The sequence below is a fragment of the Aspergillus alliaceus genome (genome assembly GCF_009176365.1).
Source record: "Aspergillus alliaceus strain CBS 536.65 unplaced genomic scaffold BDW43scaffold_30, whole genome shotgun sequence".
Classification (NCBI taxonomy): domain Eukaryota; kingdom Fungi; phylum Ascomycota; class Eurotiomycetes; order Eurotiales; family Aspergillaceae; genus Aspergillus; species Aspergillus alliaceus.
Window position 1 is genome coordinate 70,555 of NW_022474713.1, and position 27,043 is coordinate 97,597.

Here is a 27,043-nt window from a genome sequence, read left to right on the forward strand (position 1 = left end):
GCATGTGAAACCCTGAGCATGTGATGTCCGCTGCTTGTGAATCATCAACTCAATGAACATTCCGGTTCTCCCCCGATTCTGCCTCCTGGGATCGGGATGGTACGGGTTTGCTCCAGAGAAAAAAGCATTACCCGATAGTCATGGAGCTCTGCAGAATGCTACAGACGACGCTAAATAATAATGATAATCTACGCCAGCTGATTGGTATCTATCATTTCTTATTCATATCCACCAAACGGAGTCGAGTCTAGACCGTCTCAATGTACCGTCTCACCTCCCTACAACATCGTCAGTACACCACGTAAATGCAGAGACATAAAGCAAACAAAAAAACATACCAATCTGTCACTGCCTCCTCCCACAAGCGTACTTCATGCTCTCGGGTGCCGCCAAAGTGGTCAACGAAGGTATCCCCAAATACTTCACGTGCGACACTGTCCTTTCGCGTAAACGCCGCGACGGCTTCCTTGAGGGACTTGGCCAGACGCACCCCCTTGTCTCTGGCACCCCCCATCTCCTCACTTTTAGAAAGCGGGGGCACAGGGATCCTCCAATTGCTTTTCCACACCCCGCCATCCCAATGCGACAACAGCCGCCATCACATAATGCGGGTTGGCATCCGCTCCGGGCACTCGTACTTCGAACCGTGTTGCCTTCGGTCGGGCGGCGGGCGGCGTAATCAATCTGATCGAGGCCGCGCGATGCTCGAGGCCCCAAGACACGGTGACCGGAGCCCAGAAATTCTCTACCAGTCGTTTGTAAGAATTGATCGTTGGTGCAAACATTGGCATTATGTCCGGAAGGCCGGTGAGAATCCCCGCCAGAAAATGTCTGCCCAAGTCCGACAAATGAGCCACGTCGGGGTAAGGAGGAGATGGATCGGGCGCGTCGCGCAGAAAAGCGTTCTTCCCATCGCTGGTGACGAGCGAGATGTGCATGTGGCCGCTATTCCCCGGCAAGCCTTCGCGGGGTTTCGCCATGAAAGTCGGGGTGATGCCATGCTTGGTCCCGATGGATTTGACGACATACCTGCGTCGTGGTTAGCAAGGCCTGGATCTATCCCATATGCGACTCACTCACTTGAAAAGGCCCGCTTTATCGGCCATCTCCCGGGCTTCTCCGAATTGTAGCGCCTAGCAATATCGTCAGCGTTGGAAATCGTGCAAGCCACGGGCCCATCACTTACAGCCTCGAACACCCCCGGCCCGCTCTCCGTATGCCACCCCTCAATATCACATCTAAATTCCTCACATGCATCAAAAATTCCATAATAATAATCCTGGTTATGAACTGGACGGGTCAAGCTGTATCCGAACATCCCTTCGGTGAGGGAGGGTAATGCCTCCACGGGATTCTCTTTTAAGAAGGTCGCCGTGGAGGACGCGTTACGCTCGGGCGAAGAATACGCCTCTGGCACGCGAAATTGATAAAACTCATATTCGGCTGCAACAGTTAACATACCACTAAAGTAGGATTGCGATGGGGTGACGTACCACCTGCCATGGCCCGATACCCAGCCGCTTCAGGCTTGCTGAGCGCTGTCTTTACCAGACCGCGGGGGCATGCGCATACGGGCTCTCGAGTCTCAGGGTCGTGAAAGCTCACGAGGAAGAAAGGAACATTGTTTTCCCAGGGAATACGACGGAAACTGCTCAGATCCGGAATCGCAAGAAGGTCCCGATACCCATTGTCCTTGTTACTGATGGCCAATTCCTTGAAATATGTGCGATCATGCATGTCCCACCCAAAGACCACCGAGCAGAAACCAAAGCCTTCCGATACGATCGATAGGAACTTCTTCTTGGAGACTAGCTTCCCCCGCAATATCCCATCGACATCCACGCCGGCCAACTTGACACGGGTATCATCCTGCAAGATGTGTGAAACATTGTTGAGCGTGACTTCGGGAGTGGATATGGAGCCCATCTTCTGGAGCTAATGAGGCAACAAGGTCAGTTTAAATTCGGCGATAGATGTGGACGGAAGGATTAGGTACTTACGAAGGGGAGACTCGTGGTCAATCTGGAGAGTGCGGGCGGAAGGGAGTTATCGCCGCCTTATCGTCAGGCGCGATCAAATGACCGCTCGGGGGCAAAACTGCGCCCTCCTTTTCCTTGTCCATTTGGACAATATAAATTGTCTTGCTCTAATGGCGCCAAGATGACAAAGGAAACGTTTATCATGAGTCTTCAAGGCCTCGACCTTGCAGGACTCGTGTTCCTTAACTCCCTGCGATTCCTCCGAATATTCCGACCTCCCTTGTTATCAATTTGTTTATCAACTCATCACTTGATGTCACTTGATTCCACAGCTTAGATAATACAGGGTGGAAACCTGCCCCACGTTTTCATGATGTGTTGTCCCCGAATGCTCCTGGAATTGATCGAAGCTCCGACTTGAGAATTGACCCTCTTCCTGAACTGAATTGAATTGTACCTCAATTGGTCCTATACCCTACCAGTTACTCCCCAAATCGTGAGTCTTGTATCTTGCCTATGACATCATCATCATCATCATCATCCTCCGGATCTCGTTAACCGTGGGATGGGAAATAAACACCAAAAGCAATCACTGACAGTCGTTGGATGGTAGACATACGACCCAATGGCTGCTCCTGTAGGTCGTCTCCAAGGCAAGAATGCCATCATTACCGGGGCTGCAGGGTGAGTGCTCCAACATCAACCCCATCCGGCAAGACACTCATAAAGCGTAGTGGGATAGGTCTTGAGACCAGCATCCTCTTCGCGCGGGAGGGTGCCAACGTTCTCATGGCCGACATCTCTACTCCCGCCCTCGAGAAAGCCCTCGCCAAAGTGAAGGAGGTTGTCCCTAACGCCCCCCGCGTTGAAGCCATCAAATGCGATGTCTCCAAGGAGTCCGACGTACAGGCCATGGTGGAGTCTCAAGACAGCTGGGGTGGAACTGACGTGATCTTTAATAATGCAGGCATTATGCACGCCGACGATGCTGATGCCGTGGATACACCCGAGAAGATCTGGGACTTGACGCAGAACATCAACGTGAAGGGAGTGTGGTTTGGATGCAAGCACGCCGTGCTCAGTCTCCGTCGCCACAAGAAGACAAAGGGCAGTATCATCAACACTGCTAGTGTGGTTGCTTTAGTCGGTAGTGCTACGCCTCAACTGGCTTACACCGCTAGTAAGGGCGCCGTGCTGGCCTTGACCCGTGAATTAGCGATTGTGCATGCCCGTGAAGGCTTCCGCTTCAATGCTCTATGCCCCGCCCCGCTAAAGTAAGTGGTGCTGCGTTGGCATCGGGTTTGATTGAAGGCTATGCTGACTATGACAGCACCCCACTCCTCCAGGACTGGCTGGGCGATGACAAGCCCAAGCGCTACCGCCGTGAGGTACATTTCCCCACCGGGCGATTCGGCGAGGCCATCGAACAGGCCCATTCAGTGGTTTTCCTTGCCAGTGACGAGAGCAGTTTTGTCAACGGCCATGACTTTGTTGTTGACGGTGGAATGTCCAAGGTACGCTTCGGTCTATGCAAATCTACTTGTGACGGTAGCTAATAGAACGATAGGCATATGTCACCCCGGAGGGACCAGCTACTCCTGCTCCCAAGAACCTGGGTCATTAGACCTGACAACATGCCAACCTTGATTGAAAGTAATCAATTCATAAATAGAAATATTTCCGTTGCTAATGAAGGGCTACATTTCTCATATGCACACCGCTCGTCAGCTCATTCTGTAGCAGTTTTCGGGGTTTCTTTGATAGTATTGGAACCTTTTCTCCTAGCTTAGTTCTCGCGAGAATTAATACTCCAGCGACTGCAGGTTGCTTGATTCTGGCAGGTCTGTACCCCTAGTTTGGTGTTCGAAGCTTGATCGCGTGTAGGGTTATCCAAAGAATATATGGTTTTGTCTCCGCTCCACTTTCATCCTATTTGACTGCAAAACTGATACTTCTACAATTTCATAATCAGTATACTCACCTAGTTGCAGGGTAGACTTGTTCATCGAAATCTTCCTAACGTCTCGTATCTTTAGTTAATGGATACCAATCCCTAAAATTAAGGGTACTTCACAGTAGACGAATCCCCCAGACTGTCAATGATTTTCGGCTTGGCTATTACACAGGAGAATACCCTCGACACAAAGCCCATGTTGCGTGTGTTCCTTGACTGGCTTGTCTTCTCCGTGGTCATCCAATGGGTCGACAATCCACGGATGAATCTGGAGTCGACGAACTAATTCAATATCCCCCTGACCATCATCCTGCCAGATGCCACCGTCGTAACTTCTATGCTAATTGAATGGGCGCGATATTGCCTCCCCAGATTTCTCGTCGACTTTATTTAGTTCGGAAATAGGTAAGCTATAGTTATCAGTATAGAATGAGGGGTATTGATTGTGCATAGACTTACTCGTCAGTAAGCAATACAGAATAAGAGTGGAGAAGACGGTAAACTGGACCGACGCTCAGTTGATGCTGCGTGTTCGCTGGGATCCTTTCTCTAGAGCCCAAGATCCAGAATCTCGTCCATGAAACAGGTCTCAGTTTATGCGCAAGATGTGCTCTAACTTTAAGGCTGAGGTTTCCGACAGGGTGGGTGCCCAAGGGGGAAGGGGAGGAGGGGCGCAGGTGACCATGGAACTGGTATATCTAGTCGGCAAAAGTATGAAGTTGGGTACTCGTCTGCTCGGAGAATGAGAGCCTTTGAGCCATCTGAATGATATGCTATCTGAAGAAAGGATTGAGCCGTGTTCGTTAAAACAGCAGGAGCCAGACATATAGGCGGTAGGCTAAGATGGGCCATTTTCAAGAACAAACTAGCTTGATCATTGCACACTGCTGCATCCCATAAAGCACTTAGATAGGGTTTGTTATATGAGATCGCGTTGAGAAGCCGTCGATTGTCAAAGCCACCTTCTGTCGAGAGGGCTCTCCTCACACCGAGAGATGCGGCCCCAAGAAGGGTTCCATGGAATGCATGGGTCGAAGAAAGCGCTGCAGAGTAATGAGTCTAGGGCATCTTGTATAGAGCTTAGGGAGATGCATTTGTTGATTGGTTGGGGAAGTTCATGGAAGATCGTGCCATTCGGCCTCGGTGAAGAGCAAGTATGAGTGACTGATTGTTTGTGGGAGCACCGAACTTTGGTGAAGGTGTATTCCGTAATGTCAATATTAAAACCGAGGCAAGGCCGGTGAGTAACTCTGCTTCAAGGCCTTTCGATGTGCAGGAACCTAATAGGAAATCGAACGCAATGAGCGAATTAGATGAGACTGGTGTCCAAGTACCTCTTAACACGCGTATTAGCCGACAGTAAACGAAGAAGCCGTTCAATAAACATACCACTTCTTTGTGATTCCCTTCCATCTCAACATCCAGAGTGAATAGAAGACACCGTTGTGTCTCTTTTACCCGGGGCTATTCAGCTCCCCTGCATGAAGATGGTCTGACATGGCCAATCTTCCGAACTATTGCGATTATTAGAGGCCCAACATCGCGACTGCCCGGAACCTGATTTGCCCGAAGTCCTTCAAACTGTAGAGTGCTCTGCAGCAGGGGTCAAGGGTATCCCCCATTCAAGCTACAATGTCCACCACAGTATCGACCAAGGTGTTGGGATTCCAAGCCAAGTCAGCCCAGGCATTAATCACCTGCTCCTATCAACTTGAATGGGCTTATTCACCTGACGAAGTCTTGATTGGATTACAGCCCATCACTGATATTGGCCCCTAACTTACCATGGGTACGTCCAGGGATGTGTAAAGTCAAAAGAATGACAGATTCGTGCTTGGCCAATTGTGTTGTGCCATCGCGATATTCTCGTGTTCTCTCCTAGTAAGTTGATTTTTGACATCGAAGTCAGTATATCACCAGATATGTCGGCATCAGACTGAGATCATGGGGGTTCACCCTCGTGTGAGCCGGTGTGCTATTGTGCTGAGGGATTATTAGCAAGTAAAATGTACTCCAGGTCAAATTAGAGTTATCAGGAAATCCTTGCTTGACCCATGATCATCCAAATAGGAAAGACAATGACACTCACAGTGAATTCTTCTTTTCTTTCCGAATGGCGGTCGCAGAGCTAGATGTTGCGAAGCTTAAGATAATGCAATATGTCTGGCCTGGATATCCTAGTTGGGTCGTACATCTTTCCTTAGAAACAATGGCCATACATCCAAGAATAGAGATTGATGCCCCGCTGATGTATGATAGATCAAACACAAAAAGACACAAGTATTTTTCTAGCTTTATACCCAGGTTATCTCATGGACTATACATAGTTGGCAAACTCTATGTATTCGTGGCTGTTTCCTAATTTATACATCTTTTGCGGCCAGTTTTGGCTCACCACTAATGGTACGTTTGTGGATAGCTATGGGGAGTTTATAGACTCAACTAGGATGAGTGGAACAAGCTTTATCTCTGGCGTGAATCGAGATTGTGCGTCAAGCCCTGTCTGGAGGCCGAAGGGGTCCAGAACAGTTGAGGCTGTTATGGTGATACAATCAGTCTCTACAGTAGTCAGGTGTACCTGGAAGAAACTAAGTTTGGCTCCATATCAAATGTATACCCTACTGCAATTGTTTCTTGATGCGCCTAATATAATGCATGATACGAGAATAGTCATACTGGTGCGTAACCCTATTCTCCTTTAGATCAACATGGCTCAACCCCACGTCGTCCGACTGGCCTGATGACTTTGGCCCATTCTTACATGCAGAAGGGAGCTCAAGGTGCCTAGAACGCGAGCAAAAATCGATAGGCTTGCCTAGAATACTGGTTAAATCTAGACCCAGTTCCACATGGCTTCCACACGGTATCTTCGAGACTGGGGAACGAGTCTCCATGTCCCGCGACATAACCCTCAGGCTCTAGACACGAGGGAAATTTAGCAACCAAGGACGCTACCTAGAATGATGGCAGGGATTTGGAACACTATCAAGAACAGTCGTCCTCGTATGCGGTTTATTACCCTACACTATGCTTACTTTGTTGTTCTATGTCTTCTCTCGTCTGTCCTTTTCTGGGCAACATCAACCCCTTCCAGCAGTGTGAAATATGTTGATTCGGTATATTTCACTTTCAGCGCTATGACGGGGGCAGGGCTTAATACCGTCAACCTGTCAACTTTGAATGCCTTCCAGCAGCTTCTTCTTTTTTTTCTCATTGTTCTTGGTTCCCCAGTAAGACTGAAGCTCCTTTCCCGCTCCATCCTGTCTTTTTCAATGACTATCATGAACGGCTGTCGGAACTGTCACTTCTGTTTTATCACACTATTTAGACTCCCACTAAGTTGGACTGTAGATATGGGTATCCATCTGGGTTTTACTGGTGCGTCGGTGCGCGTTCGAGAAGCGATTCAGCAACAGGGGTCTCCAAGAACTTAGTCGTTCCAGCTCAAGCAACGGCGTCCTCCATTCTTCGTCTCAGGAAACAGCTTGTCAGAGCAGACTACAGATGCAAAGTTCTGAAGGATGTGAATCGAGTCCCAGGACTCCAACCCACAGAGCGCGGCTGTTATTAGATGTAATCCAAAAAGAAAAGGAAGATGAAGGAAAAGTGGTCTCTTCTAAGCCTGTTCATAGCGTTCTCAAGGGAGTTCGGCCGGCCGTCACTGCCTCCAGTGCTCGCCTAGGCGCTCTCACCCTAACAAGCACGGTTGGCCACAACTCCGCTTTCTATCATCTTACAAAAGCAGAACGTCGCCGGCTGGGGGGAGGTGAAGACCAAGCTATCTCTCTGTTGGTGACAATTGTCCCGCTGTACTTTGTCCTCTGGCAATTGCTCGGAGGGCTGGGCGTAGGCGCCTATATTGCGAGCAAGAAAGCAACCATTACAGAGTCCAACGGGATTAATCCCTGGTGTGTATTTCATTCTCCAGCCATGTCTACATGATGCTGCTCGAACTCTTAACTCGACTGATGCAGGTGGGCGGGCTTTTTCTTCGCCATCTCGGCCTTCAATAATTCTGGCTTGAGCCTTGTGGATGCGAACATGGTGAGTGGGCCATGGGTTTGGTGAAGTCAAGCTGATATGAAAAGATTCCTTTTCGGTCATCCATATATATGCTAATCACCATGGGTCTGTTGATACTGGCGGGCAATGCCTGGTAAGGATGGCGCCCCTAGCCTTGTGGCCAATTTCCCTCCTTGCTGAACCCCCCAACAGCTACCCGATCTTCCTACGCTCTATATTGTATACATTGTTACTTATACTTCCGGATAATGACTACTTTCATGGCTATCGTGAAACTCTACGATTTTTGCTAGTCTATCCACGTCGGTGCTACACCAACCTGTTTCCCGCGCGTCACACTTGGTGGCTGCTGTGCGCAGTCGTTGTCTTGAATGGGATAGATTGGATAGCTTTCGAAGTTCTGAATGTGAGCTTGGTCCCTTAACCTTCCTTGGGCAAGCGATAAACGGTGCACTGACGCCAATTTAGATTGACAATCCAGCAGTCACCGGCATCCCTCCAGGAACTCGAACACTAGACGGATTATTTCAAGCATTATGCGTTCGAAATGGTGGTTTCTACGTTATCGCAATACCATCACTCCAGATCGGAACTCAGGTTATCTACGTGGTCATGATGTATATATCCGTTTATCCCGTCGTGATAACCATGCGCAGCACGAACGTGTATGAAGAAAGAAGCCTAGGGATCTATGCAGAGGAGCTGCCCGCAGGTTTAGACTACAGGAACCCTCAAAAAGAGGGCCTCCCAACGCCTGCGCTCTCGACTCGATTCTACTTTATCCAACAGCAGCTCCGCGCTCAGTTAGCCCACGACTTATGGTGGCTTGCTTTAGCCATCGTTATCGTATCTATTGTTGAAGCCAGCAGTTTCACTCGAGACCCAGTGACATACTCAGTCTTTAATATTATCTTTGAGACCATTAGTGCCTACGGCTGTGTGGGAATCACTACCGGTTTACCGGACCAGGCATATAGTTTCTCGGGTGGTTGGCACTCGTTCAGTAAGCTGGTGCTATGTGCTGTGATGCTCCGCGGCAGGCATCGTAGCTTACCAGTCGCTATCGATAAGGCGATTATGTTGCCTGGGGATCATTTAGCATGCGTGGAGGAGGAAGACGCTCATATTCGGATGGAGCGCGCGCTGGAACGGGGATATGAAAATGTGTAGCTGGTGGTGGACGGACGAGAGAAAGCTTGATCATGTTATACCTGTTTATACTATAATGCTACTGCCTGCCTTATGCCCTGAAACGAAGGAACAGAGTGAAAGGGTTTACCACCGTAGGGCCGCGTGAGGCTTTGGGTTAAGGCTGAGAGGACCGCTACGAGCACACTGTCAAATTCCGCGCCAAAGCCTTCTTCACGCCTTGTCTCAGCTGGTCTCTTCCTGCCTGATTGCTTCATTTTTACGAGAATCATCCTTCTGTCTACACCCGTTTTGCCTGATTGCCATGTTATCTCTCTGCTGTACTCTTCTGTCGTCTTGCTATTCAGCCTGCTCTTTGCACTCATCCTTGTCGCTTTCCTCTCAGCCCTACTACCCCGATAGCTTTATTGATACTCCGATATGTTAACTGATCTCCAATCCTCAACCTTATACAGTGGTTCTCGAAATCGGACTGACCTTCAAACTCACTTTGATTATTTGTGGGCCCATCGCCAAGAACATTAGTGCGAATATCTTATTGAGCCAACCAGTATCAAATGAGGGCCGCCGTAACTTACTGATTATATAAAACATAGAAGTGTGTCAGTGTCGAGTGCTGTATTGAACTATCTGTACGTTTACTTAAGATCCGTATTATTTTGTGTGCATCCGATGTCTTTCATTACAAGACACTGCTGCAATGATTCATGCAATGATCGACAATTTAGTGTAGAGGCGGCAGATTGACAGAAGCAAGAATCTGTCTCATACTGGTTCCCGTGGTGGCGGCTGAACCTCTGAACGGAGTATCTGGCTGCTGGCGAGTCAGCAGATGATTAGCCTTAGTTAATGCCTCAGTATACCTTATATTAGGAAGAATAGGGAGCTATATAGCGTATAGCGCGAACATGACCTTCATGGAAGATTTGGAATCTCAAGCTTGAGTTTCCTGAAGAGCCTAGGTGATAACACAAAGACCTTAAATTTACCACGCCTCCCAGACCCTCCTTTTGCAAAGAGGTTAGAAATATAAGTTACTGTATGTAGTGGGAGTCTTATTTCCGTGCAGATCACAAAAACCATGTCAGTGCTTTTAGATTCACAGGTAAGACGATAAGGCATTCACTTAAACTTGTTCCCCGCCCTGTGTATTGACGTTGGCGCCTTTGTCTAGCAACAGCTGCTCGAACTCATTATGGCCTCTAGAAGAAGCAGCCTGGAGAGCATTCCCGTAGAACCAGCCCTCTGCATTGATATCGGCACCTTTCTCTAGTAACAGCTGCACGGTCTTATTATAGCCCTCCAGCAGAAGCAGTCTAGAGAGCATTCCCATAGGACCCGCCCTTCACATTGACATCAGCACCTTTCTCTAGCAAAAGCTGCACGATCTTATTATAGCCTTTAAAAGAAGCAGACTGGAGAGCATTCCCAAGCTCCCCGCCCTCTGTATTGACATCGGCACCTTTACCTAGCGGCAATTCTACTGTATAATGGAGACCTGCTAAGGATGCGTAGTATATTGGAGTTGCCATTGTTCTATATGCGCGCGGGTTTTATCAAGAGGACAACCTGGGTCAAACAGTTCGCCCCAGACTGTGTATGCCTGTTGTTGCTAGAGGAAAAAGTTCAAGATTCTGTCTTGGATGTCCCTGTCAGCTTCTGTATTCTTTATATAGTCCATCCAATACTGTGCTGAGTACTGTGCGAGCAGAAATCTGATCTGATTTCCTCCGTAGGACGCTGCTCATCTAAATGGCACTAGTATGCCAGGCAAATCTAGTGATAAAGTCAGGAACGTTGATGGCCATGTCCTATCCACCTTATCAGAGTTCGCCGATGCTTTCATCAAAACTCATAATAGTTGTGTGTGTCGGATAAGTACCTACCTCAGTGACTGACAATATTGCCGGGGCACCTCTAACCCGTATTCAGCTTATATACAAAGGACAAAGGCAATTGCTGTGCCTAGCGTGAATTGTCCTTATGGATCCAGGGTACGATTTCTACCCAGTTCAATGGGACGCTGATCGTTGTTGCGCATCGTTTGAGAACAATCGCGTCCTTTGATGGGTTGTCCTAGGCTTTGTTCCGAGATGTGGAGATATTTTAGTGTCAGAGTATCAGTTAATATGTTCCGTGACGGTTGCTTTATAATGGTCTACATGCACACTATTGGATATTGTCAGACTATGTCGAGCTGATATGTTAGATACCTTTAATGCTAGAGAGGTAAAACCTATCTATGGACGGTGTCCAGATTTAAAAGGCTACAAGAAAGATGCATTACTTATATCAGTAATGATATTAGCTTGGGTATGGATCGTACTGCCTGTAATAATATAAGACGATAGAATATATGGCGATAGTTGTAATAGCGTCCGTGGGTGTCTAGCAGACTGACCTAGATTTCCTGGACCGAAACGATCGACCAAAATATGGACCCAGGAAAAAAAAAAAAAAAAAAAAAAAAAAAAAACCAACTTTAGAATAAAAGAAGGGCAAAAAAAAAAAAAAAAAAAAAAAAAAAAAAAAAAAACCAAAGCCCGGACAGTAATAGAACTGCCCCAATACTCGATATTGCAATGTAAACTTTGGTTGACCAAAACTTATTGCACAATAGGAACGCTGGTATAGCCATACTTAGCACTGGCTTCCGCTAACTATTGTAACCAACCGGATCAATCACCCGAGGGAATCTAATCCCGGGAACTGACAACAGCTTATCAATGTTGAACGAATGCCCTGTTGTTAGACCCGGCTTGCCACTGCAATAAAATCCTTGCCCTCCATTATCTTGGGATGAGTGCAATGTGCGCAAGGAATGTATCTTGCATTGAACCTCGGATGGACCAGCCAATCAGACAAGACCAAACGGGACCAATATGATAGATCAACCTGTGTGTTGCTCAATATATCTTTTGTTAATGGCCCGATTTCCAGGTTGGTATTCCGATTACCACATAGAATCATTATTAATCCGTCAGTCGAGCTGCTGTATGAAGACATGTCATGGCTGTCTTTCAATCACTATATGGGGGATGAATGCATATCCCATGCCGGATTTTTCCAGGCAGACCCCTGTAATCGTTCGCGGATAGATCTCAGAACGTCAAGCCGATCAGCATGGCCAGTCATCGCGAGCGGAAACGGGACAGTTACGGAAAAGAATTCCCGCATTGGGACTTGCTGGGGTGATGATCATCTCTTGCCCTTGACCCCTTGCGTGAGCACCCAGCCTCCATCGCCAGCCTCTTCTCAACTTTACTTTCACAACATCTAAACTATCCTTCTCGTTCATTACAAGCCAGGTCAACTTATTCCCCCCTACTGAGCTCAGCCGTGCCTCACCTCACTTCACAGTATGTACAGATGAGTGAAGCGTCACGTCCATATCTGCCCAGCAAATGTGCTGACCATAGCACAGATGATTTCCACCATCTTTGGCTTCCTCAACCAGGTGAGTAATAGCCGATTCAAGGACATGACAATGGCGATGCAACTATTCTGATAGGAATAACGACTGACAACACGACTCGCTGCAGAGGTATGTTCATTCTGTCCAGGTTGCGTCTCCAACATGATCGATTCCTTATACTGGTCATAAAATAGGTCGGATAAACAGGCTGATAATGACGTCCGCGATGAGTGGCTCTCGAACCTGCTCAAGGAAGCCGACCAGAGCCCTGACAACCTGCAGCCGGTGTTGCGGGAATTCCAACTGCTCATCGAATCCAACCCACGTATCTATATGCTCTTCCAATCCATGTTTCAACAGGCTCACGAAAACGCTCCCGTCCGGAACCGTAGACATGAAGTCCAAGACTATCAGCAAATGCTACGAGTCCTCAACCACGTCATTACCCATGCACCTCCTTGCATTAGCAAGCTTGCCGGTGTCCCCATGCTTGGGGTATTTCAATATGCTCTCCCTACGGTCAGTGGCTATGCTGCTTTCATCGATCCTGAGGTCAACTCCATGCTCAAAAAGGTGCTGGATGTGTGGGGCGAGTTTCTCTCATCATCTGAATCAGTATCCGTCCTCACTACGTCGTCAACGGGATGGTTTAGAACCGAAGCCATTCGCAAACTGACCTCCACGGCCAATGTCGGCGGAACCACGTACGCGTTTGACGAGCTTTACATCTGCGATCCCAATGCCCCACACTACGGCTTCCCGTCTTGGGATGCGTTCTTCACCCGCACGTTCCGAGAGAACATTCGGCCCGTCGCCTCGCCAGAGGATGATACTGTTATTGCCAACGCATGCGAGTCTCGGCCCTTCACTCTGGGCAGGAATGTGAAAGCACGGGATAACTTTTGGATCAAGGGGCAGACTTACTCCCTAGTTGATATGCTCGGGGCTGGTTTTCCAGACTCATTCATCGGTGGGACTATCTACCAAGGCTATCTGGACTCCTTCAGTTATCACCGGTGGCATGCTCCTGTCTCAGGGAAGGTTGTGAAGACGTACACGATTGATGGCACTTATTTGTCGACTGTGGGAGCCATGCACAGAGATGATCCACATGCCAACGAAGGGAGTCAAATTGACTATCAGGTATATCTGTCGGCGGTGGCGACACGAGCCGTAATCCTGATTCAGACGGACAACCCGGACATTGGCTTGGTAGGCTTCCTGGGGATCGGTATGGTTGAGATATCAACGTGTGAGATTACTGTGAAAGAGGGGGAGTATGTCAAAAAGGGGGATCAGATTGGAATGTTTCATTATGGAGGTTCGTCCCACTGTGTGATCTTCCAGAAGGGGGTGAATGTTACGGGCTTCCCGGAAATTGGAAGGAAGGAGAACGTGCCTGTTCGGGGCAAATTGGCTGTTGTGACGCCATAGAGGCATGCAGATGCCCGTCCTTGATAAAAAGCAATGAGCATGTGTATGGTTGTGCATGGGTAAGTCAATATAGGTCCATGTCAGTCTAAAGCGAAAGAGATTTCTCAGGATTGCCGCAACATTAACCAATAACAACTTGATACGCGGTAGATATACCCCAGATGCATACACGTCGCCTGCAAGGACAGGCAATCGCCACTGAATGGGGGCGAAGATTATTCACTCTTCGCGATCTGTTCCGGTAAGAGCCCATATTATGTTTAGTTACATTATCACCTATATATATTGAAATATCAAAATTAGCTTTAGATTCAGCGTTCTTCTGGACAGATCCCATGTCCTTCCCAACCTGTGGGAGGTTACATGTCGTAGCATAGTTTCCTGCTAAGTAACGGCAGCACAGCTAAGGACTTGGTCTTTGTTCCATGCCCACGTAATCTCTACAAAGATCTGTGCCATGCGGGTCAATAAATAGTGTGTTATTAGCAGATCTCGTGGGGGCTAAAGCCAATAGCTTTGATACCTATGAACCTCAGTCATCCTTCTCTGCCCAGCTGCAACATATACAAATGCGCCGGGCACTGACCCAGTGTGTTCATCTCATGATTTACTAATCACTATAGAAAAAATCCCTCGCCAATAATGCGAGCCACTATCGGTCCCAAATCAAGGGGTTCAAACTCAATAGGCCTATGGCAGCAGAGAAGACGGAGGCCAAAACAAGCCCTAACATAGTGGTGGCCTCTCGCATCCGTCCCATGCTCAAGAAAGAATCTGATTCGAATCAAGTGCCTGCAGTATTACCTCGCCAGGGAGAGCAGAAGATCTATCGCAGCCAAACGAAGACAGGCTCCTGTGTCTAATTGACCTGGCTGGCTCTGAAGTCGCACGGGATGTCGTTGAACATGCTGTTGACTGCATAAAAGAAACATGCGAAGTCAACATCAGTCTGTCTGTCCTGAAAGTTTCCATCCGAGAAATGGCCACTCTAGATATCGGCTCAACTAAGGAAAAACCCCCAAAGAAACCGGATGTTCCGTTTCGTTAGAGCGCATTGACGAAAGTTCTAAAGCATGTCTTTAACCCTAGTGGGACTCGCAACTGCAAGACCATCATCCTGGCTTGCATTGTCCCCGAGCTTTCTAGATGCTGGCCCTACCAAGAATACGATTCGGTACGCAGAGATGCTTCGGGTGCGTTACCGAAATCAAAGCCTTTAGAGCCGGGTCCCATGGTACCAACGACCTAGACGAACAAGGAAGTTCGGAACTTCATTGTGCTAAAGGTAAAGTTGTTGCCCACTTTATCCACAATCATCTAATCAAAAAGTTATACAATCCCATTGATAGTCCAGTCCCCCTGCAATATCTCCGGGCGAGTTAGCGCCAAGTGAATCTGGTCTCGAACTTCTCCGTTTACCGGAAGGAGAATTTATCCAGCGCGGTCTCAAGACCCCGGAGGTGACGGAGGACCAAGCAAGGGCATTTCATTCCAAACTCTGGCGGTTACATACTGAGTCACAGCGCAACGCGGGAAACCACCAGCACAAGCCGCGAGCCTGTGAGCCGGATCTACTTTCCGAGAGATTTTCGTCTAGCAGAGAAGTTAATGCAGAGACGGAGGTGCTGCCCTTTAAAGAGCGCATCAGACCAGGAATTGTGGTTCGCTGGACACCCGCAACAGACTTTCCTATGCATCTTTCAGCACATAACCTGGCTGTCGCGTTGTCTCCTCAAGCGACAGTTAGCCCTCGCGTCGGTGATCCGGGCAGAGACTGTGTAAGCCCTGGAACACCCAATGAGCATGCGGCGGAAGAGTCCAACAGGACAGAGCTCAATATCGGTGCTATCTATGCGCAATATTCTTGCCAGGGTCATTCGCAAACGCATACGAGATTTAGTCATAGATATAGCAGCGATGGAAGCTGAGGTTTTGCTCGAGTATGACACCGCAACAAGAAACTAGAACTATATTACGGTCTAACAAGGCTATGAGCAAGCGAGGAATACTATGCACCAGCTTAGGTAGGCTGTTATATTGCTTCTGGCCATGTGGTCTACGTCGTCTTCTAGCCCTCCTTCCAGTATGATGCTCATCTATCTTTCTAGATAGCCCTAACCCCCTCATTGCCGAGGCAATTTATGCAGCCAAAAATTATGACTGATTGTATGATGGCTAATATGTATATACTTCATAAACTATGCATAAATCATCTCAACCAAACTTAGGTTGCGTTGTGTTTTTAACGCGAATTCCCACGAGATCTACTTCGTGCCAAATCTATGCTTTGCTTCTTGGAGCCGCATCTCCTGTCCATTGCCACGAGATGAATCCGAACGATCACGCCAACATCGAACATAATTCATATTCAATATTTGAAGGGTCTTTGGGATCTTTATTTCAAAGTGGAAAATATTCCGATCTTACGGTCACCTGCCGGAACAGAACGTTCAAGGTCCATAAAGCGATCGTTCGTCCTCAGTCGTCTTTCTTCGACGCTGCATGTAGCCATGATTTCAGAGTCAGTCTGAAGCCCGGAGCAATCTATATGTACAGTATCCTTGCTTAGCAGTTATTCAAAGGAAGCGCACGACAATAAAATTGATCTCCCTGAAGAGGACCCTATGACGGTCAAAAGATTCTTATAGTTTCTCTACTCCGGGACTTATACAGATGATGAGTATTTCGATAAGCTTCCTTCCATTGCGTCAATGATGCCCCTGGGCAAAGTTCAGATTGAGTTAGAAGAAAGTACTCGTAAGTAGAAGAGTGAGTCTACCAACGGACTCGCCAATTGACGCGCCTAGATGCCTCCCACAGTAACGCCCTCTAAGCTTCCCAAAGCGACGAGGAATATAGCCCCGAAGATGGGCCCGAAGACAGGACAGCCTCTAAGCCTTTTAGAGTATGATTCGGGTGACTGCCCTGACTCGCCCTCACAATGGGGTAACACTACCGGTGAGTGTGAAGAATACCTTCGTGACGTTCTAGTCTCGCTGTTCACGTCTGTTGGTATGTATGCGATGGGAGGTAAGTACGATGTACCTGCCTTGAAACCGTTGGCAAGGCACCGATTTGTCCGTGCAGCAGAGGTTCAATGGCCGATTTACTGTCAACACCCGCCAGATCCATATTTGAAGTCATATAAAGAGTTTCCTGGGTGTTATTGACAAGGTTTTTGCATCTACTCCGGCGTTTGATCCTTTACAAGGTTTTGTATGCACACTCGTCATCGAGGACTATCTCCGTTACTCCGACATTAGGGAAACGATTCGGCCGGTTGTAGCGAAGCATCAGGCTTTCGCTCTTGGGATGTTAGCCAGTAGGGTGGATCTCTTGGACATAAATACTCACTCACGTTTGGAACACAGAAGAGTAAAAATTACTCGCATAGATTTTTTCTTATATCTGTGGTCTCATATAACCTACCAGATCCGACATTCTATATTACCTGCCAGTCCTTGATTTACTTCATCTCCTGTCAAGACGATGATTTTACAGGTTGTGCTGTATACCTATAATCGGATCGCACTTCAAATGTCTGGTTTAGGCCGTTCAGTTTGACCATAAATGTAACTGGCCTATTTGCAAATCTTTCACTGTCCCCAGGCCAGGGTAGTGATCAGTACAAGGTCATGAAGTACCTTGTCTTCATCGTCTAGCTTGCATTTATCGGCCGTTTTGTACTAGTTGGCAAGGTTTGACCTTTCTATCACGTTGGATGATTTATGCAACCAGTCAATACCCTATTGAATTGGCCGTAGCAGCATTATCTTACCCGAAAGCAGGGGGTGTGGTGTGTGGCTTCAAAAGGACAGATGGCGGGTTCAGCACATCCCTGTTGATAACAGATTCCAGGGGATGGACTTAAGGGACGTCTAAGGACGAACCAGGTACCACATGAAAAGTAAAAAGGTTGTGCATCAAGATAGAATTACGGTATTGACCTTCTCAAACCCCCTCAGTCACCGACAACAGAACCAGATATCCGCACTACTCTGATACAAATCACCTCCATCGCCATGATCCAAGTCCACGCTCGCACATAACGAATACCCCTGGCTCTCTAGGCACTGGAGCACATCGAGGGCCACAAGTCTGCTCTGCACCGCCCCTTCGCTCGACGACTTTTTCCACAGGTTCTTTTTGAACTTGAGCTCGAAGGTACCACTCACAAGATCCTGGTTACATGTCTGAATCCTCTCTTCCAGAACTCCGATAAGAGACATGGCCAGCTCAATCGGCGCATTCATAAGATGGATCAGATCCTGTGAGTCAAAGGAGATACACAGCCAAGAGAGCTGCTGCGGTTGTTGTGGTTGGAAAATCACACTGCCTGTAAATTCATTAGCGCTTCCAGTACCTAAGAATGAAACCTCATCACACATCCATAATGATCCTTGATAAAACCCGAAGAACCAAAAGCTTACGAAGATCCATACCTTTCTCCCCAAGCGACGAATAATTCCCTATCTTCCCCAATCCGCCCGCACCAGGATGTACCCCCCACCCTTCTCTCGCCAGCCCATCTAATATCCCCAGCATCAGCTTTCGGACGGCTATCTTCTCTTCATCGCCGCTGTGCGAGAACGGCGTCCCGCGCAGTTTGAATTCGACACCCTCGCTCTGCGATTTTACGTTCTGGATGCCCTTCGTCCACAGCTTTTCGAGTATCTCCGTTACACGCGCTACAAGTGGCTCCGGGAACCGCATGAGGCGGATCCGATCGGTCCATGAGATAGATAGCAGGGCGTATCGAGGTAGGATACCGTTTTGGTTCAACTGGGCCTTCTTGTCGACTGCGGCGGGAGTTGCGCTGGACCTTGCGGCTTCATGGTATGCTGGAGGTTGATCGTTCATATTGGACGCCTAGGTTCAGACTTTTAGATTATGTCTTGTCAGTGAGGATTTCTTTTCTCAGGCTGGTTAACTTAGTCGGGTCCTTCGTGTGAATCAGTACGTCCCCTGGGGCGAGGAGGATCTGAACGTGGTCTTGATGTGGCTGTTACTTATATTCGGACCTCTGCCTGTCTCATGTCCAGTAACAAGAGCTTGATACTTTGTTGCCTGATGATGATGCGATTAGTGCACGGCGACATCGTCATTGGCGCCTCGTATATTCAACCAGCCAATGTGGGCTGCGGGATGAGACTGCGCCACAATTGGGCAAGCCAGATCGCGATCTCATTCGTCGTTGAATGAAATCCTTTGGTTTCTCATGGGAGGAAGGCTGTGATGGGCCATAATTCTTTGAGATTCACGCAGCAGCACGGACTGATGCGTGGCTGAGCAGGAAGCCTGATGAGGGTTCATGTGGTCATCTGATGGGGAGTCGAGTCTAGACTGCGGCTTACCCGAACATGGACGATAGGTTGATCCTAAAAGATAGGGAAAGTCATGGTTACTAGCCTCTCATCCGAGAGGTTACGCTAAGCTGTTAACTGATTCGAAGCAAGATCATAGTCAGATTTAACTACAAAAATCTCTGACATCTCTATGTGACATAAATGGTCATCTATGAAGAGCAACCCGCCGAAAGATGAAAAACCAAGAATATATGCAACAACGCCAGTCCTTCTATCATCAATGAACAAAGCAAATAAATCATCACGCTGTTCACACAGCGGCGCAGGTACCGAAAGATGGTATAAACAATGAGAATTATTAAGCCTCATCGTCAGTATCCGGAGGCTTGGGGGTACCCTTCGGACTATTCAGCCATTCGATATGACGGAGACGCCGACGAGTCTCCCGCTCCTTCAGCTGGGCACGAGTCATCTTCTTCTTCTTTCTCGCCTTGAACTTGAGCTCTCCCTGTTCTTCGGCGCCGGAGTTCACAGCCGAAGCAGCAGCACTAGTGGTCGTGGAGTTAGCTGCAGTACCGGTCTGGGGCGAATTGGTAGCGCTGTCTTCGAACCGATCGAGCGCCACGCCTGTGTTGGTCCGGGCAACGATCCGGCCGTCGGCAACGTGAAGCTGTTCAGGGCAGAGGGCTCCCACGAACTCCTCGTTGTGAGAAATCATAACCACACCACCCTTGAAGTCGCGGATAGCAACAGCGAGGCCACCCAGAGAGTCGCGGTCCAAAAAGTTAGTGGGTTCGTCCAGCACCAACAAGTGAGGGTTGTTCCACATAGCTCCAGCCAACACGACCTTGACCTTCTGACCACCAGAGAGACCGGAGATCTGGTTGTGATTTGCAATTTCAGGGTCCAAACCAACATCCTCGAAGTGCTTCGAGATTTCCGCAGGTTCCAGGTTTCTGAAACCGAGACCCTCGCGAGAAGCTTCGTGATCATCAAATTCCTGGACCAGCTTGAAGAATCCAAGCTCAAGAAGGGTCTCACGGGAGATCATGGTGTTGTGCTTGGGGAGGAGACCAATCCATTTCCTACATTCCCTGTGATTAGCGTAAGGTAACTTTTAGGAGACGACGATATTAACTTACACTTCATATTGGAATGACTTCTTCCACTTCTGTCTACCCATAAGTGCCTCAATGCGACGGGGGCCCCTGCCATCACCGAGATCGACCGGCTTCTCCAACTGAGCCTTATCCTCTTCGGTGAGAATACGGGTTTGCTTCAGGTAAACTTCACGGTCGTCGCCATTCGCATATCGCCACTGCAGGTACTGGCTTGGAGTCTTCTCCAAATGCATCTCGACGTGCTCGAGAGCGTGTTGCTTGATGTAACCGATACGGAGATTGGGGTGTTTCTCGACTTTGCCGGTTTGAGGAATCGTCTCTCCGGTCAACATTTTGATGAAGGTGGATTTACCAGCACCGTTTCCTCCAATAATGGCGACACGGGATGACAGAGTCAGGGTGAGCGATGCGTCCGACAGGGACGGTTTGGAAGCTCCAGGGTAGGTGTAGGAACAGTTAGTCATCCGGAGAATGGCACGGGTCATGGACTTGATACCGGACAGAATACCAGGGGGAGGGAACTTGAACTGGATGATGCTGGCGGACAAGGTGTAATAACTCTTGGCCTCGGGTTTCTGCTTGACGAATGCGGCAAGATTGCCCTTGTAACACACCAGCTTCTTGTTTTCATAGTGGTAGATATCCGTGCAGACCTCGTCCAGGAAACCAGAATCGTGACTGACAATCAAACTGGTGATGTCGGTGTGGCTTTTCAGATACTCCTGCAACCACTTCACATTGGCAACATCCAGGTGATTGGTCGGTTCGTCCAGGAGAAGGACATCGGCCTTCTGGAGCATGGCACGGGCCAACGCAAGCTTCATTTTCCAACCACCGGACAAAGAACCAACTCGCTGCGACTGGCGGCCCTCGGGGCCATCCGTGAAGCCGAATTCGAGAAGAACCTTGCTAATATGCTCCTGGCCGGTCTCCGCGATCTTGGGATCCTTGGAGACATACTCAAGGATGCTCAAGTCAGCATCTTCACCCTGATTATGTTCCACAAAGCAGGTTCGGACAACATCCTGTGGGGGGAAGCCCTCCAGCTTCTCGTTGGCGATACTGCGCATGAGGGTGGACTTTCCCGCTCCATTCCGGCCGCAGAGACCATATCGGTGCCCCTTTAACAAACGGAGGTTTGTGTGGTTGAGGAGGAGCATTCCACCGTAGGCGAGGGAGAAGTTCGCGTTGACGATTTCCACCTCATTGGGGTCCTCGGGCTCGGGCTTGCCAAACTTGCGCTCATCTTCCTCGATGAAATGGGCCTGCACAGCGGAGGCGACCGCGTCGTGTTTATCGTCCTGGAGCAAACCACGCAGATACGGGGCGACGCATGCCGGGATTCGGTCGTGCATGCGGCAGTTCACATCCTCACGAACCATCTCGGCAATGTAAGTCTTAGCGAGCGCGAAGAGCGTCTGGCCCTCCGGCACAACAAGTCCACCGTTTGCCTGAATCTGAGAATCGAGAACGGCGAGGACCTCGTCTGGGGTGGCCTTGGTAACAGATCCGGCATGAACATTGCTATCACTCATGGCCTTCTCCATCACATCCAGTGCGCGGGTGGCAAGCTCACGGACTTCTGGCAGGGAAGCACGATCCTTCACACCTTGCACACCAGGCTTAAGCTTCGGCAAGAAGGTGCGCGCCTCAGCGGGGTCATGCACCAGTTTTGTCAAATTCTCCACGACCACGACGGTGCGGCGAAGGGTCTCCTGAGGTGTCGTTGGGGCGTTCAAGGAGCGTTCGAGCAGCGGGGTGAGCAAGGCAAGGACGGGCGAGGTGACGATAGCCACGAACGTAGTTTGCGACAAGGCATGGATCGCATCCTGCAGGGTCTTCTCGGAGGGCTGCTCCATTGTCTTGATCAAAAGGGGGATACGAGGGGCAACATCGTCGTTCGACAAAAGAGTAGTCACCGCGTTCATGGCCTTGCAAGCACGCTTGGCCACTTCGGCCTTCAGGTCGTGCATGCCGGACTCGACCAAGGGAATCAAGTCCTTCAGAGTCTTGCCCATTGCTTCACGCAGCAGATCTTTTTCACGCTCTTCTTCCATGGTTCCATTGCCCATTTGCGCCTTGACAGCCATTTTCTCGATCAGGGAGTACGCTCCGACAAAGCCCTGCCACTTGCCGGAACCGCGGCTGAGGTAGGCAGAGAGCGCAGGGAGCAGAGCATTGGCCAACGCCTCGGGCTTGAGGCAAACAAACAAGGCGTCAATCGCGTACTGAGCGGCGTCGCGTACCACAGCACCTTTGTCGGCCAACGCGTCCAAGGCAATGCCCAGGACACCGCCGTCTTGAAGGAGGAAGACGACTTCGCTGAGGGGGTGTTCGCGGGGAAAGCGTTCGAACAAAGCGCCAAGGATCAGCATGGCACTTTCTCGCCGGGCGCCATTTTTCTTATCGGCAGCGGCCTTCTTGATTTGGGGCAAAATATCGTATTTCTGAAAGCCGAAACAGCCGACACTTTGGATCAATAAATTGGTCAAGGCGTAGGATCCATCGAGAGACTGCTGAGAAGTTTCGGCGGTGAAGATGGTATTGAAGAGCGATGAGATCTCCTCCAAGGTCGGGGGGACGGTGGAGGGGGTCTTAGAAACAGCGATAGCCATTGTTGTAGATTCGGAATGAGGCATTCTTTGGTATATACGGCAAAATTCAAATGCTTTTTCTTCTCTCACCGGGATTTTGTGCTCTTCCTTTCGAGTTTTCGCACAACACCGGTAGACCGTGGTAGCGTTTTCGCAGCCTGATGGAAGATTGAGATGACAAAAAAGGGAAACAGGAAAAAAAAAAAGAAGAGAGAAAGATTCACAATAAATTCAAACTTTCAAACTTTTACGTTAAACCAACGTCAGATCAGCCCTACGAGGAGGAACTGTCTTGAATGCAAACAACAGGGTATATAAACAGAGAAAGAAAAGGGAAAGAGGGGAGAGTGAAGACCGAAGAGAGAGAGAGAGAGAGAGAGAAAAGTCAAGCCAAACAAGAAAGACGGAACAATTGATAATGGCGGGGCGGCGATTATTTTTTTTTCTTTTGGGCCGCTGATAAGCTAACTTGTGATTGGGTGCGGGTGAAAATCTCTGCCTGAGGCGTAGTGGACCGAGGTGTGCGCCAATCAAAGCACACCGCCTTGGCTTGGGAACTGATTGTTGGCTCAGCGACTGTGGCTGTTCAGGACTCAAGCCACAGGTGGCTGACGGGGTTCTAGCCATGTGCGACTGTGGCGGTGACAATATTCGATTAAGCCTCAGGCACCAACAATGCCCTTTCCCCCAAGGCAGGCTATTCCGCATCGGGATTACCCCGCACGCCGGGTCCGTCAGCCGCGGGTACCGTGACGGCAATGTGATCCATATCCGCAGTATTTATTTCATTTCATTTCATTTTCATTACCAGTAAGAGTTCGACTAGGGGGAGTATCACTGACCTTTATATACCCTAGTCAGCTGCAAGATTCTAGAATTGATATTGTTCTTCTCTTCTAATGTAGCTTCAATCTTTAAATTGTGTAGACTCCAAAGAAAGATTTCTCTAACCTCTCCCTCCATTATCAGCTCTCAATCTATCATATGCCGACGATCAAACTCATCACCGTCTCCCGAACAAAAGCTTATGCTTCTATCACGTCCCTGTAGAGAGAACCGACCCTCGGCAACAACAAATAAGTATCAATCAATGCATGAACTCACAGTAAGAAGAGTGGAAAGCAAGCTATCCCGTTTTCTTTGTTGAAATAGAGAAATCGTTACAAAGCTTCCATCCGACCGTAGAAGAGTGGCATGGTATGACGATCCTGGTCGATTTGTTAGTAGTGGAAACTCCGCATGCAGCCGTGGGATTGCCTCGGCAGCGCATTGTCACCCTTCAACCGTTGCTCCGCGGCCAACCGGGGCTCTCAACAGATGTGCAAGGGGCGGCGGCGTATAACTCGGTGCTTTTTTTCCCTGTTTTCTTTTTCCTTCCCTGTAACTCTTCCCTCCTTAGTATCTGTTCGTCCTCCCCGATAGACTTTGACAAACCTGTTTAACTATCCTCCCGTGGAAAGCGTATCCTACGGACCTTTTCTCCGCCACAAATTAAAATCACCATGGCCATGACCATGCGAACCACGCGCCAGGCGACCAAGCTGGCTCAGGTTAGTCCTCAATCGCATCTAGTATCACCTTGATGCAATGACTTAACTTGACTAACTCGAAATCACTGTGATAGTCCGCCCGCCCATTGACTCAATATGCCTCGCGTAGGTCCTATGCGACAGCGGAGCCCGACCTGAAATCTGCCCTCAAATCGGTCATCCCCGCCAAACGGGAACTCCTGCAGCAGGTAAAGCAGCAAGGCGATGAGGTAATTGGCGAGGTCAAGGTCTCCAGTGTCATTGGTGGCATGCGTGGTCTAAAGTCTATGCTCTGGGAGGGCTCCGTCCTCGATCCCAATGAGGGAATCCGCTTCCACGGTAAGACCATCAAGGATTGCCAGAAGGAGCTCCCCAAGGGTACTTCCGGCACCGAGATGCTGCCCGAGGCCATGTTCTGGCTGCTCCTCACCGGACAAGTCCCCTCGACCAGCCAGGTGCGCGCCTTCTCGCGCGAGCTGGCCGAGAAGTCCCACCTCCCCCAGCACATCCTGGACCTCATCAAGTCGTTCCCCCGCAACATGCACCCCATGACACAGCTGTCCATTGCCGTCGCTGCACTCAACACCGAATCGCAGTTCGCCAAGGCCTACGAGAAGGGCCTAAACAAGGCCGACTACTGGGAGCCAACATTTGACGATAGTATCTCCCTCCTCGCCAAGATTCCCCGTGTCGCCGCCTTGGTCTTCCGCCCCGACGAGGTCGACGTGGTCGGCAGGCAAACCCTTGACGCTACCCAGGATTGGTCGTACAACTTTGCGGAGCTGCTCGGCAAGGGTGGCCAACAGAATCAGGACTTCCACGATCTGCTGCGTCTGTACCTGGCTTTGCACGGTGATCACGAGGGCGGTAACGTCTCCGCGCATGCGACTCACTTGGTTGGCAGCGCCCTCAGTGACCCCTTCCTGAGCTACAGTGCCGGTCTGCTGGGTCTTGCCGGCCCGCTGCACGGTCTCGCCGCCCAGGAAGTCCTGCGGTGGATTCTAGCGATGCAGGACAAGATCGGAACCAAATTTACCGACGAGGATGTCCGCACCTACCTCTGGGACACCTTGAAGTCCGGTCGCGTTGTACCCGGCTACGGTCACGGCGTCCTGCGCAAGCCTGACCCCCGCTTTGAAGCTCTCATGGACTTTGCTGCGACTCGGCCTGATGTCTTGGCCAACCCTGTTTTCCAGCTAGTGAAGAAGAACTCGGAGATCGCCCCGAATGTCCTTACCGAGCATGGAAAGGTAAATTGTTCCTCTTCCCGGCTTGTCCCCTTTCCCATGATACTAACGATCACAGACCAAGAACCCCCACCCCAATGTTGATGCCGCTTCCGGTGTGCTCTTCTACCACTACGGATTCCAGCAGCCCCTCTACTACACCGTCACCTTCGGTGTCAGCCGCGCGCTCGGCCCTCTCGTCCAACTCATCTGGGATCGTGCCCTCGGTCTGCCCATCGAGCGTCCTAAGAGCATCAACCTCTTGGGCTTGAAGAAATGATTGACGAATTCCCGACGTCTGCATGTAAAACAGATTTGAATGATAGCGTATTTTGATATCCGCAATGAACGTTTGTTCTTCCCTTGCCAAAGCTGAGCCCCTTGTTCGCTTCATACTATTTGATCGGTTTCTCCCTGTATCTAGCCGTATGCCCGTTTGCATAAATGCCAGATAGACCTTTTAGAGAAATAGAGCTAAATTGAACTTTATGTTTTTTTATAATTTATTTTTTTTTTTTATTTCACCTCACAATCTACGGTATTTTCTCAATATAATTGTATTGCAAGAGCCTTTCCCGAAGCTTGACATATTTATCAATACCTTGTCCATGTTATAGCCTGCTTTCTAAGTCTTGTTTGGAATTCTTTAGAGGCTGAGTCTAGACTAAAAATGTCTTACGGATATATATCTTTATTGAATTAGTTATATCAATATCACCCCAGACTTTCAGGTGTATATATTAACGACTAATCAGAATGTTTGCTATATTTCTATATAAAACAAATTATGTTGTATTATTTGGAGCCTTTTCCATTGTGCACATGCTATGTATCTTCGTCGAAAAATGAATGGTGGGATCAATGAGCTGTACATTCTCCGTACTGATGTCGAGGCATTTAATCCTGGATCTCACTTCGCCCTGGTGCAACATGAGGCATATTAGGCTACAATATTATAATTCCATGACAAATTAGTTGACCTTTTATAATGAAGTTGTTTCAAGCGCCTTAGTCACTGAGATTATGTGGCCCCTGCTGTCGGCTCTTTATTGATAGGCCCATACAGTCGCCATAAAAGTCCCGGAAAGCTAGTTGCAAGCGTTCTGGCTAGAAGAATGGCAATTCATTACCAGGATGCAGTTACAACTCGGGAGAGCTGCAAAGAAAGCCATAGATGATGACTGCAAGGGGGCCTTATGTTACGCGCTAGCAGATGACACGCTGCTACCTCGATGTTCGGTTCATTTCATTTTATGTCCCCGTTCGGCAAAAGGTCTTTATTAGTAGGGTTATGGTTAATAACAGGCTTAGCT

General features: G+C 49.1%; 11 protein-coding genes across 11 annotated transcripts; 6 read left to right on the plus strand and 5 right to left on the minus strand.

Annotated features, from left to right (window-relative positions):
* Positions 1-247: 247 nt before the first annotated feature.
* BDW43DRAFT_301206 (glutamine synthetase family protein) lies at positions 248-1,926 on the minus strand (the record flags this gene model as incomplete). Its single annotated transcript, XM_032045006.1, has 6 exons — positions 248-278; positions 339-514; positions 567-1,029; positions 1,081-1,133; positions 1,187-1,443; positions 1,494-1,926. 6 exons carry the CDS (start codon positions 1,924-1,926, stop codon positions 248-250), a joined length of 1,413 nt encoding a protein of 470 aa, XP_031898886.1.
* Positions 1,927-2,604: 678 nt separating this feature from the next.
* On the plus strand, positions 2,605-3,603 carry BDW43DRAFT_312375 (putative short-chain dehydrogenase/reductase family protein; the record flags this gene model as incomplete). The annotated part of the gene is made up of 4 exons (XM_032047354.1): positions 2,605-2,663; positions 2,714-3,253; positions 3,310-3,493; positions 3,547-3,603. 4 exons carry the CDS (start codon positions 2,605-2,607, stop codon positions 3,601-3,603), a joined length of 840 nt encoding a protein of 279 aa, XP_031898887.1.
* A 3,410-nt stretch (positions 3,604-7,013) lies between these two features.
* On the plus strand, positions 7,014-7,728 carry BDW43DRAFT_280239 (uncharacterized protein). Its single transcript, XM_032042400.1, has one exon. The coding sequence runs from the start codon at positions 7,071-7,073 to the stop codon at positions 7,365-7,367; it is 297 nt and encodes a 98-aa protein (XP_031898888.1). The 5' UTR covers positions 7,014-7,070; the 3' UTR covers positions 7,368-7,728.
* Positions 7,729-8,002: 274 nt separating this feature from the next.
* Positions 8,003-9,150, plus strand: BDW43DRAFT_280240 (cation transporter). Its single transcript, XM_032042401.1, has one exon. The coding sequence runs from the start codon at positions 8,569-8,571 to the stop codon at positions 9,124-9,126; it is 558 nt and encodes a 185-aa protein (XP_031898889.1). The 5' UTR covers positions 8,003-8,568; the 3' UTR covers positions 9,127-9,150.
* A 1,081-nt stretch (positions 9,151-10,231) lies between these two features.
* Positions 10,232-10,637, minus strand: BDW43DRAFT_312377 (ankyrin repeat domain-containing protein; the record flags this gene model as incomplete). Its single annotated transcript, XM_032047355.1, has 2 exons — positions 10,232-10,448; positions 10,522-10,637. The coding sequence occupies 2 exons, from the start codon at positions 10,635-10,637 to the stop codon at positions 10,232-10,234; spliced, it is 333 nt and encodes a 110-aa protein (XP_031898890.1).
* A 1,892-nt stretch (positions 10,638-12,529) lies between these two features.
* Positions 12,530-14,189, plus strand: BDW43DRAFT_320457 (phosphatidylserine decarboxylase family protein; the record flags this gene model as incomplete). Its single annotated transcript, XM_032049085.1, has 3 exons — positions 12,530-12,562; positions 12,648-12,649; positions 12,715-14,189. The coding sequence occupies 3 exons, from the start codon at positions 12,530-12,532 to the stop codon at positions 13,952-13,954; spliced, it is 1,275 nt and encodes a 424-aa protein (XP_031898891.1). The 3' UTR covers positions 13,955-14,189.
* An 838-nt stretch (positions 14,190-15,027) lies between these two features.
* BDW43DRAFT_312379 (uncharacterized protein) lies at positions 15,028-15,882 on the plus strand (the record flags this gene model as incomplete). The annotated part of the gene is made up of 3 exons (XM_032047356.1): positions 15,028-15,147; positions 15,204-15,239; positions 15,304-15,882. 3 exons carry the CDS (start codon positions 15,028-15,030, stop codon positions 15,880-15,882), a joined length of 735 nt encoding a protein of 244 aa, XP_031898892.1.
* A 2,037-nt stretch (positions 15,883-17,919) lies between these two features.
* BDW43DRAFT_312381 (uncharacterized protein) lies at positions 17,920-18,814 on the minus strand (the record flags this gene model as incomplete). Its single annotated transcript, XM_032047357.1, has 2 exons — positions 17,920-18,290; positions 18,385-18,814. The coding sequence occupies 2 exons, from the start codon at positions 18,812-18,814 to the stop codon at positions 17,920-17,922; spliced, it is 801 nt and encodes a 266-aa protein (XP_031898893.1).
* A 456-nt stretch (positions 18,815-19,270) lies between these two features.
* Positions 19,271-23,123, minus strand: BDW43DRAFT_124400 (putative mRNA-nucleus export ATPase (Elf1)). Its single transcript, XM_032038103.1, has 2 exons — positions 20,403-23,123; positions 19,271-20,345 (listed from the first exon to the last, which is right to left on the minus strand). The coding sequence occupies exons 1-2, from the start codon at positions 23,018-23,020 to the stop codon at positions 19,619-19,621; spliced, it is 3,345 nt and encodes a 1,114-aa protein (XP_031898894.1). The 5' UTR covers positions 23,021-23,123; the 3' UTR covers positions 19,271-19,618.
* BDW43DRAFT_124399 (uncharacterized protein) lies at positions 23,124-23,928 on the minus strand. The gene has a single exon (XM_032038102.1). It carries the CDS (start codon positions 23,681-23,683, stop codon positions 23,228-23,230), a length of 456 nt encoding a protein of 151 aa, XP_031898895.1. The 5' UTR covers positions 23,684-23,928; the 3' UTR covers positions 23,124-23,227.
* Positions 23,772-26,460, plus strand: mcsA (putative citrate synthase Cit1). The gene is made up of 3 exons (XM_032038101.1): positions 23,772-24,525; positions 24,600-25,754; positions 25,810-26,460. Exons 1-3 carry the CDS (start codon positions 24,478-24,480, stop codon positions 26,008-26,010), a joined length of 1,404 nt encoding a protein of 467 aa, XP_031898896.1. The 5' UTR covers positions 23,772-24,477; the 3' UTR covers positions 26,011-26,460.
* The last annotated feature ends 583 nt before the right edge of the window (positions 26,461-27,043 follow it).

Bases quoted from the DNA above. Each gene is read 5' to 3' on its own strand.
- BDW43DRAFT_280239 (XM_032042400.1), top strand. From the start codon at position 7,071: ATGACGGGGGCAGGGCTTAATACCGTCAACCTGTCAACTTTGAATGCC.
- mcsA (XM_032038101.1), top strand. From the start codon at position 24,478: ATGGCCATGACCATGCGAACCACGCGCCAGGCGACCAAGCTGGCTCAG. The intron at 24,526-24,599 runs GTTAGTCCTCAA...TCACTGTGATAG, and splicing joins AGGCGACCAAGCTGGCTCAG to TCCGCCCGCCCATTGACTCA. The intron at 25,755-25,809 runs GTAAATTGTTCC...TAACGATCACAG, and splicing joins TCCTTACCGAGCATGGAAAG to ACCAAGAACCCCCACCCCAA.
- BDW43DRAFT_124399 (XM_032038102.1), bottom strand. From the start codon at position 23,683: ATGCGGAATAGCCTGCCTTGGGGGAAAGGGCATTGTTGGTGCCTGAGG.
- BDW43DRAFT_280240 (XM_032042401.1), top strand. From the start codon at position 8,569: ATGATGTATATATCCGTTTATCCCGTCGTGATAACCATGCGCAGCACG.
- BDW43DRAFT_124400 (XM_032038103.1), bottom strand. From the start codon at position 23,020: ATGCCTCATTCCGAATCTACAACAATGGCTATCGCTGTTTCTAAGACC. The intron at 20,346-20,402 runs GTAAGTTAATAT...CAGGGAATGTAG, and splicing joins AAGTCATTCCAATATGAAGT to GAAATGGATTGGTCTCCTCC.